Raw genomic sequence first — 12065 nt, 5'->3', positions numbered from 1 at the left:
TACTTACCCCTTAAGGAACTTCATGGGGAATTATTTTGTTAGGCCAAGAACTGTTCCTTTCAAAAGTACAGATGCTCTGAAATTGAATTTGCTCAAAGGGAGGTGCGTGCATGCTGTCACCTAACCCCCTGCTTTCGGTTCCAGGATAAATACCTGCTCCAAAGACCAGAAGCCTCCAAGCATCCCGGCCCTGCTCCAGCATTTCTGCAGATCATTCAGCCCTCACCTCCAGACAAAAGCAAGAAGGTTTCACAGAAGAAAGAGGGTGAATCATCCAGGTACCCCTATCTCAGGACCCTGACAGATGTAACTGGAATTATGCGGCACTCTGTGGCTGCCCTTAGGGAAAGCCTCCCGGTTATTGTTTTTCTTCTGTGTCATCTTCTGAATCCCAGTAAGAATTAATTTAAGCGTTTATCTGGTCTAGACCTGAGCACCTAGGGAAAGTACAGTCTTTTTGGAGTCCTTCTATCTCCATCTCTTCACAGAGAACCTGCTTCTAGTAAGGTCAAAATGCTAAGTAGAAGTGTCTCCCTCGGCACCTACACTGCACAAGGGAAGGCACTAACAAAATAAAGGATTAAAGCAACCCAGGTTCCTTTCGAGACCACACACACTCGGGTCATTTTTGACCAACGTGCCATTAGAAAAATCCCACCTCTTCCAGGAAGCCTTCCAGGGTAATTCAGAGAAGAGCCACAAGCTCGATTTTGTTTTATCCAGCTGGAGCACTTACAGGTAACCACACCCTTGCCCCATCGCCTTTATGGTTACTACACATAGAGGCACTCCGTAACCACTTGATGAATAAATGAATGAATTCTTAGGAAGTATATTTACCTCTTACAATGTAGCAGGTGCATTTTGGGGAGATACACACTCAAAGCAGACATGGCCCCTGGCCTCGTGGAACTTAATCCAATAACTGATGTGGATACGCCATCAGTGTCCCAGGGTTCATTCATTCCTCCACTCCAGATTGGTGTCCATATGCTCCCACCCATCAAGCACGTTTGTAAAGTGTCTACTCTGTGCCCCAGAGGTAGAGACCCAGAGATGAAAGACCTGGTTCCTGCAGCTGAAGGATTTCGCAAACTATGGGAGGCAGCTGAACGGCCTGGAGGGGGATGGAGTGAATAGAAAACACCACATCTATTTACATCTCCGGGTGATAAGTACAAGGGTAAGGATCTGCGGTGGTTCTGAGGGGGGATAAGGATCTGGAACGCCCAGAAGCAGTGAAACATCTGAAAGGAGCCCTGGCTTCCAGGCCCAGGCAGGCCACTTGCTTATAACCTGAAAACAAAACAGAATGCATGTCCTCGTCTCCCTGGAGGGTCAAGATGATGTTGAGATAATGTGGGTCCGCTGCAAAGGACAATTTGAATGTTAATAAAGGAATTTTCTTGAAGACAGGGCCATTTCTGTCCTTATCGATATAATCAGGCTGGCTTCTTTGGATAAGATATGGATTTTTTTCCAGTCCCCTTTGCACTTCAGAGCAGTTTCTTTGCCCAGCACCTTGATTTCTTTTTCTAGTAAGGACAGGCTAACCTCCACTAGGCCTCCTCTGCCCTGTGTTCTGGAGCCTGGACCCTAAGCCAGAGCCTAGCGGAGGCCCACGGCCCCCAGCAGGGGCCAGAAGTCGCTTCTAAGCTGTTAACTTCAATACCCAGGGTCACCTGGGTGGTTCACTGGTTGAGCGGCTGCCTTTGACTCAGGTCGTGATCCTGTGGTCCTGGGATCAAGCCCTGCACTGGGATCCCTTCAAGGAGCCTGTGTCTCTGCCTCTCTCTGTGTGTCTCTCATGAATAAATAAATAAAATCTTTAAAACAAAAAACAAACGTCAGCACTCAGCTACTCAGAGAAGAATAGCTTGTCCCTGGAATGGAATTCTGCTCACGCCAAACCCTAGCTGGGAGGGGGACACCGGGCTGGAGAACTTCCAAATCCGACTGCAAGGCTTTGGGAATGTTGCATTTGGTCCAGCAAGGGAATTGTAACCAGAATGCAGTGCAATCAAATATGCTAGAAAACACTCCAACTTCTGTTGGCTGGGGAATGCCTTTCTCAAGAATATAACAACTCTGGGGAATTTTTGGAAACTTAAAAAAAATATATCATTCTGTCATTTTCGCCTGGAGTACGATAAAGTCATGATTTTTAGTTCAATGTTTTTATTTTTAGATTAGCACCTGACTAAATATAATAATGCTAATTCGATACTCTATGTAATAACTTTCATAAGAAGAAACAGATGCCAATTTCCCCATTTAACAAGTGACGCAAGGCGTTAAATTGATTTAAAATAACTGTCTAAAAATGATTTGTCGATGAGTAGATTTTGAAATAACATATTGTGTTATGCTGGGGAGCCGTAGGAATATTAAGACAGATTGAAATTTCACTACATGCTGAATAATGGCATCAAAAAAATAGACAAACTATTTTCTTTGCCTACTACGAGAATTCATTTTACTGTTTTGCTTCTAAATGGCAAGAAAAGAGGAGGTTTTAGCTGGCTATTTGCAAGCATGTCTCAGAAAATAAAGCCCATGGACACGGAGAGCATTTTCATCCAGTGAAAAGTCAAATTAGATACATAGTCACTATCGATATTTGACATTCTTTTTCAGAGATTTTTTAGAGAATCTTGGTTGCTGTGGAAGAATTTTAATCAAATGAAAATAACAAGGAGCTGAGTAAAGAGCATCCTCAGGCTAATTTGCAGAATTATTCTCATTTACATGCCGACATTTACTTATGGCATATTAACACGAATGTTCCAGAAATATTTTCTATTTAAGCCACTCTTCATTGTGAAATTAAATAAATGCTATATGATCACGTATAAAACAAATCATAAGTTTCATGTCAATGTGTGGGGCTTGATTTGATCCTCAGAGAAACAAAAGTGCCAAAATCACTTGTTGGGAATAGCTAGCGAAATTTGAATATGGACCAGATATTAGATGATATTAAGGAATTACTGTTCATTTTGTTGGGAGTGGCAATATTGTACTCGAGTTACACAGGAAACTTTCCTTATTCCTTTGCAGGGCATACTGAAGTGTTCAGGGGTGAGATGTCATGCTGTCTGGGATTTATGTTAAAATACTTTACCAAAAAATAGATTAAAGCAAATATGGCAAAATCTTAATAACTATCAAGCCTGGGTGATGGGCATACGGAGGGTTTTTTTTTTTTTTTTTTACACTTTTCGCTATGCTTTTCCGTTTGAGAGTTTTCATAATAACAAGATTTAAAGAAAAAATAAAATAAGACATTTGTACCTGCTACCACACACCCCCAGGGAGGCTCTCCAACTGTTTTGTTCTTTTGTTCTTGGTGGGGTTTTAAAGATAGAAACTGAGGCAGCCATCCTTACTCCCTTTAATGATTTGAATCCAGAGGAGCAACTTCTCACAGGTTTGAGGGTCACCAGTTAGAATTCACTGCAGTAGGACAACCAGTGTCTGAGGCTGGGGGTTTCTGTCTCTCTTGACTGAGGTGGGCAGGGAGGCCTTCGTGGACGCCCCTTTCTTCAACTTAAGAAAGAGCATGATGTTGAAGGTCTTAGATCTTCCTTTTCCTTGGGGAGGACAGGTAGGATATGGGGTGGTGGGAAGGAGGAAAACAGTAGGTATTCTCTTAACTGACCTCCTCTGAATCGCCCGCACCCCAAAACCAGGTTGGCCCTGACACTCCATTCCCTCAGAAAAAAACACCCGGACCCACATCCAGGCTACCCAGAAAGCTCACAGCTAGGAGATCCTATTCTAACTCTCCCCAACACTTTTGCCCCTACCAAGCGACTTGTCTGCTTACCAAGGATCACTTCTGCTTGTTCCAAATTGCTTCTGCCAGTTGTTCTTATGGCTATGATTAAAGGATGCACAAGCCAACACAGCTTAAGTGTGGAATTCTCATCAGACAATCCACACGTGTCACCACAAAATGAACACAGCTTGACCATCGAATGAACTTTTTTTTTAATGTCTTAACATAAAACACGTAAGAGGCTTAGGGTGTATATTTTTATTTATGTGCTTTTCAACTGCCACCAAATATGTCATGAGACAACTCATTCATCTTGACTGTATTGGATAAGAGGTTTTCCATCAGTTTATGATTTTCTGCCCAGAAATGAAATGAAATGAAGAAAAATAATCCAAAACCAAATCATTCAAAGAAGTTATTTTTTTCTACTGAGCTTGGCCAGGGAATATATGGATTGTCCCCCATTGACTTATCTGCTGGCATTTTATTTAGACTAATATGAAGATCCACTTGTATTTTCTGAGCATGCACTGATACTTAGGGACAGACACTTTCCCCACCCATTCCCTCACACCCTACCTCAGCCCGGGGTAAGTGGGGAAGCCACCTGACCTTCCAGACATTGGAGCACCACGTGCCCAATATCAAGGTCTAACTGTATTAGAAATGGAAGGACAGTGAAGCCTGTAGGGAGGCTCTTCTGGAACATTTCATTTGGTTCTTTGAGGCCAGTTAGGAATTTTGGTATCACTTTCCTTGAGGAAAGCCAAAGAGCAGGTGTGACCAGTTACAGAAGAGACCCTGGAATTAGAGACCTGCGTAGGAGGGCCTTGGAGCTTCACCTCTGGAAGGGGCTGTCAGGTATTGGCCACATCCCACCTGAGGGTACCCTGGGGTAGGGTAAGGGATCCAACCTCTGATCCCGGCTGCTGTAGACCTCCACGCCGATTCCAAGGTAAGAGATGTGTCAGACCACAGCAGGTGGAGACATAGCCCTTGGACCTGTCCCGTCACAGCCCAGACTCAAGGACTCAGGGGCAGAGACTACGCCTCCAGGAACAATCTCACTACCGTGGGGATCTGGCTGCAACTTAAGGTCTAAGAATCTGGTCCTGTCTGTGCCTCAGTTCCTTCATTTCACCAGCTGAGGAGAGCGGACCTCTTGGCTTCTGGGGTCCCTTTCAGCTCTACCTGTCCACGGGCTGTGACTCCGTGGCGTGGTGAGACCAGCCAGTCACCAGCAGAGGATGGACACCACCCAACAAATCCCTCATCACTCAGGGTGAGGGGTGAGAACCCAGGTCTTGGCAAAAAGTCGGGGCTAGTTTCCCACTTCGGACACAGAAGCAAAAAAGGGGCTGGGGCCCAGAAGCAGAAAAGGGGCTGGGGCCTGTCTGCCAAGACCCAGAGTCTCTCCAGGCTGGGGCAGGGGAAGCTCCTGCTGACTTGCTGGGAGGGGGTAGGGGTCAGGGGAAGGGGGGAGAGGAGTGGGGGTAAGATGAGGTGAGGTGAGGGGGGTAGGGGTGGTGAGAGGGGTAGGGGGTAGGCGGGATGAGGGGAGTAGGGATAGGGGTGAGGGGTGAGGGGGGTAGGAATGGGGGTGGGGGTGAGAGGGGTAGGGATGGGGGTGGGAGGGGTGGGGGGTGAAGGGGTGGGGGGTGGGGGTAGAGATGGGGGTGGGAGGGGTGGAGGGATAGGGGGTGAGGGGGGTAGAGGTAGGGGGTGAGTGGGGTAGGGATAGGGGTAGGGATAGGGGTGGGGGTGAAGGGGGTAGGGATAGGGGTGGGGGGTGAGGGGGGTAGGGATGGGGGTGGGAGGGGTGGGGGGTGAGGGTGTAGGGATGGGGTGGGGGTAGAGATGGAGGTGGGAGGGGTGGGGGTGAGTAGGGTAGGGATGGGGATGGGGGTGGGAGGGGTGGGGGTGAAGGGGGTAGGGATGGGGGTGGGGGTAGAGATGAGGGTGGGAGGGGTGGGGGGTGAGGAGGGTAGGGATGGGGATGGAGGTGGGAGGGGTGGGGGTGAGTAGGGTAGGGATGGGGATGGGGGTGGGAGGGGTGGGGGTGAGGGGGGTAAGGATGGGGGTGGGGGTAGAGATGGGGGTGGGGGTGAGGAGGGTAGGGATGGGTTGGGGGGTGCTCAGCTGGCGGGGCCGCCCCCCTGCGGCGCCCGGAACTCGGGCAGGCTCCAGGTGCGCAGCGGCGGCGCGTCGCGCTCCACGTCCTCGGAGACGGTGCGGATGTGGCCGCCGAGGGGCGAGACGCGCGCGCCGGGCCCGCGGGGGTCCAGCGCGGGGGCGCGGCGGGGGCGCAGGCCCCAGGGGCGGGGGCGGGGCCGGGCGGCGGCGTCGCGCTGCGCGCGCTCCAGGACCTCCTGCAGCACCGAGCGGAAGAGCCGCGACACCTCGTGCACCTCGGGCTCGCGCTCGGCCAGCAGCTGCCGGAACCTGCGCGGGACGAGGGGCGCCTGGGCGGGGGTCCCGCGCCCTCCCTGCCGCGAGCCCCCCTGCGGCCCCGCCCCCCCCCCCCCCCCCCCCGGGCCGCAGCTTCCTCACCTGGAAGCTGGGGTCCTAGCGGCCCTCCCTGGGGGTTCGGGAGCCACCGGTGCAAAGACGCTGAGCTGATCTCAGGTGAGACGGCGCCAGGGTAGTCAGGGGAGCCTGGGCCTCCCCAGTGAGGCTTCCCGGGGGCCCCTCCTCGCCCCCCCCCCCCCCGCAGGCCCTAGTGGTCTCTTGCAAATGTGTGTCTGTGCAATGACCGCCCTGCCACCTGCCACACTCCCTCCAGAGCCCCGGCCACCCGCTGGGCGAGGATTTCCTGGGCCTCAAACGTGCCTGCCTGGGGCTCCACACGAAGGAGGCTGGTGAGCAAGTCCATTGAGCACCTGGTTTCCTCCACCATATGGAGAATCGGGACACGGGAAATGTGAGGGGACCATCATGACCCTGTGTGTGTCCCCGGCCTCCCCCTCGTGTATGAGGCTTGGTTTACCAGCCCGGATTCTCTCATCAGCACCACCCCCAGGACTCACCCCACCCCTGTCCCCAGGTGCTTCTGGAAGTAGGTACATTTGGGGGGGGGGATTGCATAGGACGGAACAAGAGAAACTGGGTAAGAGTCTCAGCCTGGAGGAAGAAAGGGGGCAGGGGGTGCAAAAGACTACAAGATCCAAAGGGGCGTGGATAGGACTGGAGAAGGAGTTTTAAGGAGATTTTCCAAGAAAGAAAGGGGAACAGTAGATGCTTACATTGGTTAAAGAGATAGGTGGTTGACGATCGGAGGCATGTTCAGGTGTTTTACTGTGGGTCTGCATCCCTTTACTAGTGTTTGAGAGGTGCAGATGAAGACCTCGAATAGCTTTGGAAATTACTGTTGGTTGTCGGACTACACTTCTCTGACTTTAACAGGAATCCAACCAAGACTGGGGCATGTGGGTCAGAGCTTTATTAAGGTCACGTTTATATTCAGGGACATTGTTGTACCTAAGCTCTAAATCTCTAAATGCTCAGTGCCCCGGGGCTCTGAACACCCCCACACACACACACACACGCTTATGCACATGTGCGGACACATACACGCACAGTCCCTTGAGGCAAACTAATACGAATGCTAGTGTGAAATAGGATACTGAAAACTGAACTCTGGGAAGACTATCTGGAAAGCCTTTCTAAGAAGGGAATATGGAAGATGAACCGATGAAGGAGAAAGAGCCCGCTGTGTTAAAATCTGGGGCAATGATAACCCAGGGAGAACAGAAAGCTCAAAGGCCTGGGGTCCTCCCCCATCAAAAGTCATGTGCCTCCTGCCTGCTGCCTCCCTCTGAACCCCCTGCTCCGGCCTGGTGTTCTATGGGCTCTTGCAGAGTCTTGCTTCTGCCCTGTTCCTTTTACAGATCCCTGGGTCATCCAGGGGCCCTGGCTCCCGTCCTGGGGACCTCGGCCCCTGCCCCTGCAGCCACACCCCCGCAGCCTGCGGTGCAAGGCCTGGCCCGGGAGGGGGGTGGGGGTTACCTGAGGATGGCGGGCCCGCAGTAGGATGGGTGGATCTTGGCACAGACGTCCTCTAGCTGCAGCCGCTCGCCAGGGCTGAGGTCGTAGGTGGGCCGCGGCGCGCTGGCCAGCCAGCTGTAGTCCACGCCGGTGCAGACCTTCCTGAGCGCGTTGCTGCGCTCCCATTGCTGCCTCTCGGCCTCCCGCATCTGCCCCGCCAGCTCCATCATGAGCGTCTCCAGCACCATCTCAGCCGGCCTCCGGGGGGACAGCCGCGGGGGGGCTTCATTCCAGCGAAGCCAGGGGATGAGGGCCATGGCCCCCCTCGGCCCTGCTGACACAGGGCGGGAGTGCGTCTCTCTTGGGCCGCTCTGTCAGTTGAGTTGGGGGGAGGAGAGGGGGAGGGAGGAGAGCCGGGACCCAAGAGAGAGGCCCTGCTGCGCTCACAGCTGGAAGGCCGGATGGGGGCTTAGCCTCTCTGAGCCATCATTTCTAATTCTGTAAGACAAGATTGGGCTGTCGTGAGAAGCAGTTGTGAACAAACTTGGGGTGCTCTAAGCACCGCGTAAGGGTATGAGAGTCTCATGGACCCCTAGTGCACCCCGATGGCTGAGCCCAGGGAAGATGCCTCCTGAATCCCGGCTAACTCCAAACAAAGAAGGAAATAAACTGTGTGCGGCTGAGCACGGGCTTATCCTTGCAATTTAAGGGGAGAGAATCCATGACACCTTAGGGAAACCTAACTGGGGAACACCCTGCGTTTCTTAATGCCCCTGCCTGTTGCTGAAGGAAGTTTGGAATTGGATGGGGTTGCCGTCATCCTGCCAAAGACACAACTTACCTACCATTCATTCGTTCATCCGGAAGCATTAATGAAGCGCTGCGTCCACATCTGCGGAGGAACACAAGCACGAAAGCACGTCAGGGCTGCTGCTGTCCCGCAGATGTCAGTGGGAAGAGGTAACGTGGTGGGTGAAGCATAGTGTCAGTACTGATGGGGAGGGAAAGGAGTGACTCTAGGTGACGAGGGGGGTCAAGGAGGGCTTGTGAGCAAGAGTGGGCTGAAGGGGGAGTGCGGGCTTCAGGCACACGGACCGTTGGAAAAGCTGCCCCGGGTGGAGGACCCAGCGATGGTACAAGGTGAGCCGTGTGCAAGGAGCATCAGGTGCAGGAGCAGGGACCTGAGCTCATCATAGTTCCACGAGGTCTTACACAAGACAGGTTTGGTGAATGACTGACTGGATGGATGGACAGATGGATGGATGGATGGAAGGATGGATGGAGAGATGGGTAAATGAACTGCCATCCCAGGATGCCTGTCAGAAGCGGTTTTGTGCCTCTGACGGCAGTGAAGGTGAGGACCATTCCTGGACCAAAATCTGAAGTGGGTCTTGGAGGTGCCCCAGCTCCCCCATCTATGCCTTTCCCTCTCTAGGAAGCTCCCCGTTCCGTACACCAATGGTCTTCCTGCCCAGACCCCCCAGATGCCGGTGAACTCAGTCTCAACAATGGCCATGAGGCGTGGAGATACGCACAGTTGTAGGCGGCCTCCCACCACCCTGCAGAGAAATGTTAATGCTGGAGAATCGGGCACAAATAGGAAATGTATTATGGGGAAGCAATAGCCTCCTGGGGGGGGGGTGGCAGCAATCAAACCTCCTCTTTACCTGTGAATAACCAATTCCCTTAGCAACCATTATATTTAGAAAATGTAAAACTTTCATCCTCCACTCAGCCTGAGTCTATCACTGGTTGGGCCTCAGATTACACCCCGGCTCCTTCCTGAGAGGTTGGAAGGGAAGGACACAGACCCTCAGACCCTGTTCTTGGGGTCAGGACAGTTAGGACCTTTTCTTCTCTGCCCTTAACTGCTTCATGTGTTCAGAATAATAAGGCTGGGCAGTAGCTGGGGGAGGGGGAGTGGGGGATGCAGGTGGGCTGTGTTCCGTCCTGAGAGCCGCGAGCCCCAGGAGCCTCTTCCCGAGGCCAGGGATCTGACTGAATCAGGCAGTGGGACGCCTTGCAACTGGATGTGCTCCGTTTCCTATAGTAGCAGGTGTTTGTGTTTTTACAAGTACATGGGTCGGGTTGGTGCTTAACAGCAAAAGAGTGAATGGTGTCATTTCAGGTGTTCATTCAACCCCGTTAGGGCCCTGCAAGTATGGATGGGTTGCCAGTCCCGCAGGGGCTGCTGGCGGTGCTCAGCCACTCTAGCCCCACGCTCTCTCCAGTGCCCCCCCTCCCCTGCCTGGGACTTGGCACTAGGGTCAGCTCCTCTCTGGAAGCGTTTCCTGCCACACTTTTCCTGATGTGACCACTCCCCACTTCGTACCCTGCCTATACTCTGTACAGACATTTTTCACAGCACCAGGAACGCTTTATGGAGTGTGACCGTCTACTCCCCCACTGTGTGTGTCATATGTGGGCGAGGACCACGCCCTATTCTGCTTCCATCCCTGCTGCTGGATAGCACCGCAGTGGTGCTTAATAAAGACCAAATAAATGAATGAGTGAGTGAATGCACGAACAAAGGAATGAATGAAGAATGAATGAATGAATGCATGATGATGAAAGAGCAAGCCCAGGGGCGCCTGGGTGCCTCAGTGGTTGAGCATCTGCCTTTGGCTCAGGGCGTGATCCCAGGTTGGGTCCAGGGATCAATCCCATATCCAGCTCCCCATAGGGAGCCTGCTTCTCCCTCTGCCTGTGTCTCTGGCTCTGTCTCTGTGTCTCTCATGAATAAATAAATAAAATCTTAAAAAAAAAAAAAGAAAAGAAAAAAGAGCAAGCCCCACCAATCTGACCTCCCTTGAATGAGGGGGCTTTTGTCAGCGGCCATGGGAAGGACAGTCTCCTCTGGCTGCCATAGTTCCACATTCTTCCATCACTCAGAGACCCCTCCTGAGGATGGGAGATTGGCTGAGCTGTGGGGTCATGAGGATATGTGGGGTCCCCCTGCCAGGATGGTTCCCCCATCTCTGCAAAACTGAGCCTCACCTTATAAGGTTTCCACATTTGGCCCTGGCTCTCCTTCCCCAGGAAGACTTCTTTGGTAAACCTCCCACAACCCCTCCACCCCAGCATGCCCCCACCATCACCAGGCCATAGTGCACCTGCCCCTGAATGCTGGGCACCCATCCCTTGAGCTGCACCAGCCCGGAAGGTGAATGAATGAGGAAGAGACTGGTGAGGCTCAGGGTGGAGGGATGTGATGCCCTTGAGTGAATGTAACCTGCCTCAAGCATCCTCCCCGCCCCAAACACCCTCAACTCCCCGCCACACCCTCACCGACAGCACATGTCCCAACTCCCCTGAGGCTTCCCAGCCCAACCACACTGACCACGCTTTCCTCTGAAGAGAACCTTTCCTTGGCTTCCATTAGAGCACAATCGTTGGTCTAGGTCCTGCCCTGGTCTGACTCGTACCTTGATATTTCTCTGGACTTGCTCTCAGACCCTAGAGGGGCTCCCCTCCCCTGTCTTTCCTTGGGTTGTCGCTGTCCCTTGGGCCTCTGTCTGAGGCTGTCTTATTTTAATAGGCTCCAACCTTTCACACACTCCAACTACTTCGTCAGAAACCATTTGTCTCAAGAACTCCAGGTCGTGGTGTCCAGATGCTTCCTGGACCCTTCCCCTAGCATGTTCCAGTCGCACCCTAACCCACAGCTCCCACATCCCTCCCCCGTGGCTGCTGCTTCTCCTGGGGCCCCAGTGTGGCAGTGGGCATGATCTACTCGCCCAGACTGATGCACCACCCTCATCTCATCCCTTTGCCTCATCTGTCAAATCTTGCATCCAAATCCTGTTGATTCTTACAAATTTAAGTATTGTAATTCTCCTAAATCTGTTTGTTCTCTGTCTCCCCCTTTAGTTTAGGTCTTGACCATCTGTCAAGTATATTACAGCTGCTGCGCTGCCTCCCAGCTGGCAACTCAGGGCTGGTCCTTCTGATCCAATCTCTATTTTCCTTTTATTGTGGTTTTTAAAAAGTAAATAACATAAAATTTACTGTCAGAAACATTTTTCAGTGTATGGTACAATGGTGCTAACTATAAGCACTTTGTTAGGCAACAGATCTCTGGCACTTTTTTCATCTTGCAAAACTGAGATCCCATACCCCTTGAACAGCTTCCACTCAATGATTCAGAAAACGTGATCTTCTTCTTTTCTCTTCTCTTCTCTTCTCTTCTCTTCTCTTCTCTTCTCTTCTCTTCTCCTCTCCTCTCCTCTCCTCTCCTCTCCTCTCCTCTCCTCTCCTCTTCTCTTCTCTTCTCTTCTCTTCTCTTCTCTCTCCTTTCTTT

At 52.1% G+C, this 12065-nt stretch overlaps 1 protein-coding gene and 1 long non-coding RNA gene across 4 annotated transcripts in view; one reads left to right on the top strand and one right to left on the bottom strand.

Moving 5' to 3' along the window:
• The window catches only part of LOC121500545, a 29076-nt gene extending 25896 nt beyond the window's left edge, over positions 1-3180 (top strand). For 2 of the 3 annotated variants that reach the window (XR_005990412.1, XR_005990410.1), the window contains one exon: positions 145-3180. This is a non-coding gene — a long non-coding RNA (uncharacterized LOC121500545). The remainder of the gene's footprint in view (positions 1-144) is intronic. The other variant, XR_005990413.1, reaches the window with a different exon arrangement.
• A 2736-nt stretch (positions 3181-5916) lies between these two features.
• Positions 5917-8082, bottom strand: RD3 (RD3 regulator of GUCY2D). The gene is made up of 2 exons (XM_041750006.1): positions 7787-8082; positions 5917-6223 (listed from the first exon to the last, which is right to left on the bottom strand). The coding sequence occupies exons 1-2, from the start codon at positions 8080-8082 to the stop codon at positions 5917-5919; spliced, it is 603 nt and encodes a 200-aa protein (XP_041605940.1).
• Positions 8083-12065: the final 3983 nt, after the last annotated feature.

Source organism: Vulpes lagopus, chromosome 1, assembly GCF_018345385.1.
Source record: "Vulpes lagopus strain Blue_001 chromosome 1, ASM1834538v1, whole genome shotgun sequence".
Classification (NCBI taxonomy): Eukaryota; Metazoa; Chordata; class Mammalia; order Carnivora; family Canidae; genus Vulpes; species Vulpes lagopus.
Note: the sequence above shows the minus strand (reverse complement) of the source record. Positions and strands in the feature narration are given on the sequence as shown.

Excerpts from the sequence above, each read along its gene's own strand:
- RD3 (XM_041750006.1), bottom strand. The coding sequence starts at position 8,082 with ATGGCCCTCATCCCCTGGCTTCGCTGGAATGAAGCCCCCCCGCGGCTG. Across the intron at positions 6,224-7,786 it reads TGCGGGCCCGCCATCCTCAG|GTTCCGGCAGCTGCTGGCCG; the intron begins GTAACCCCCACC and ends CGTCCCGCGCAG.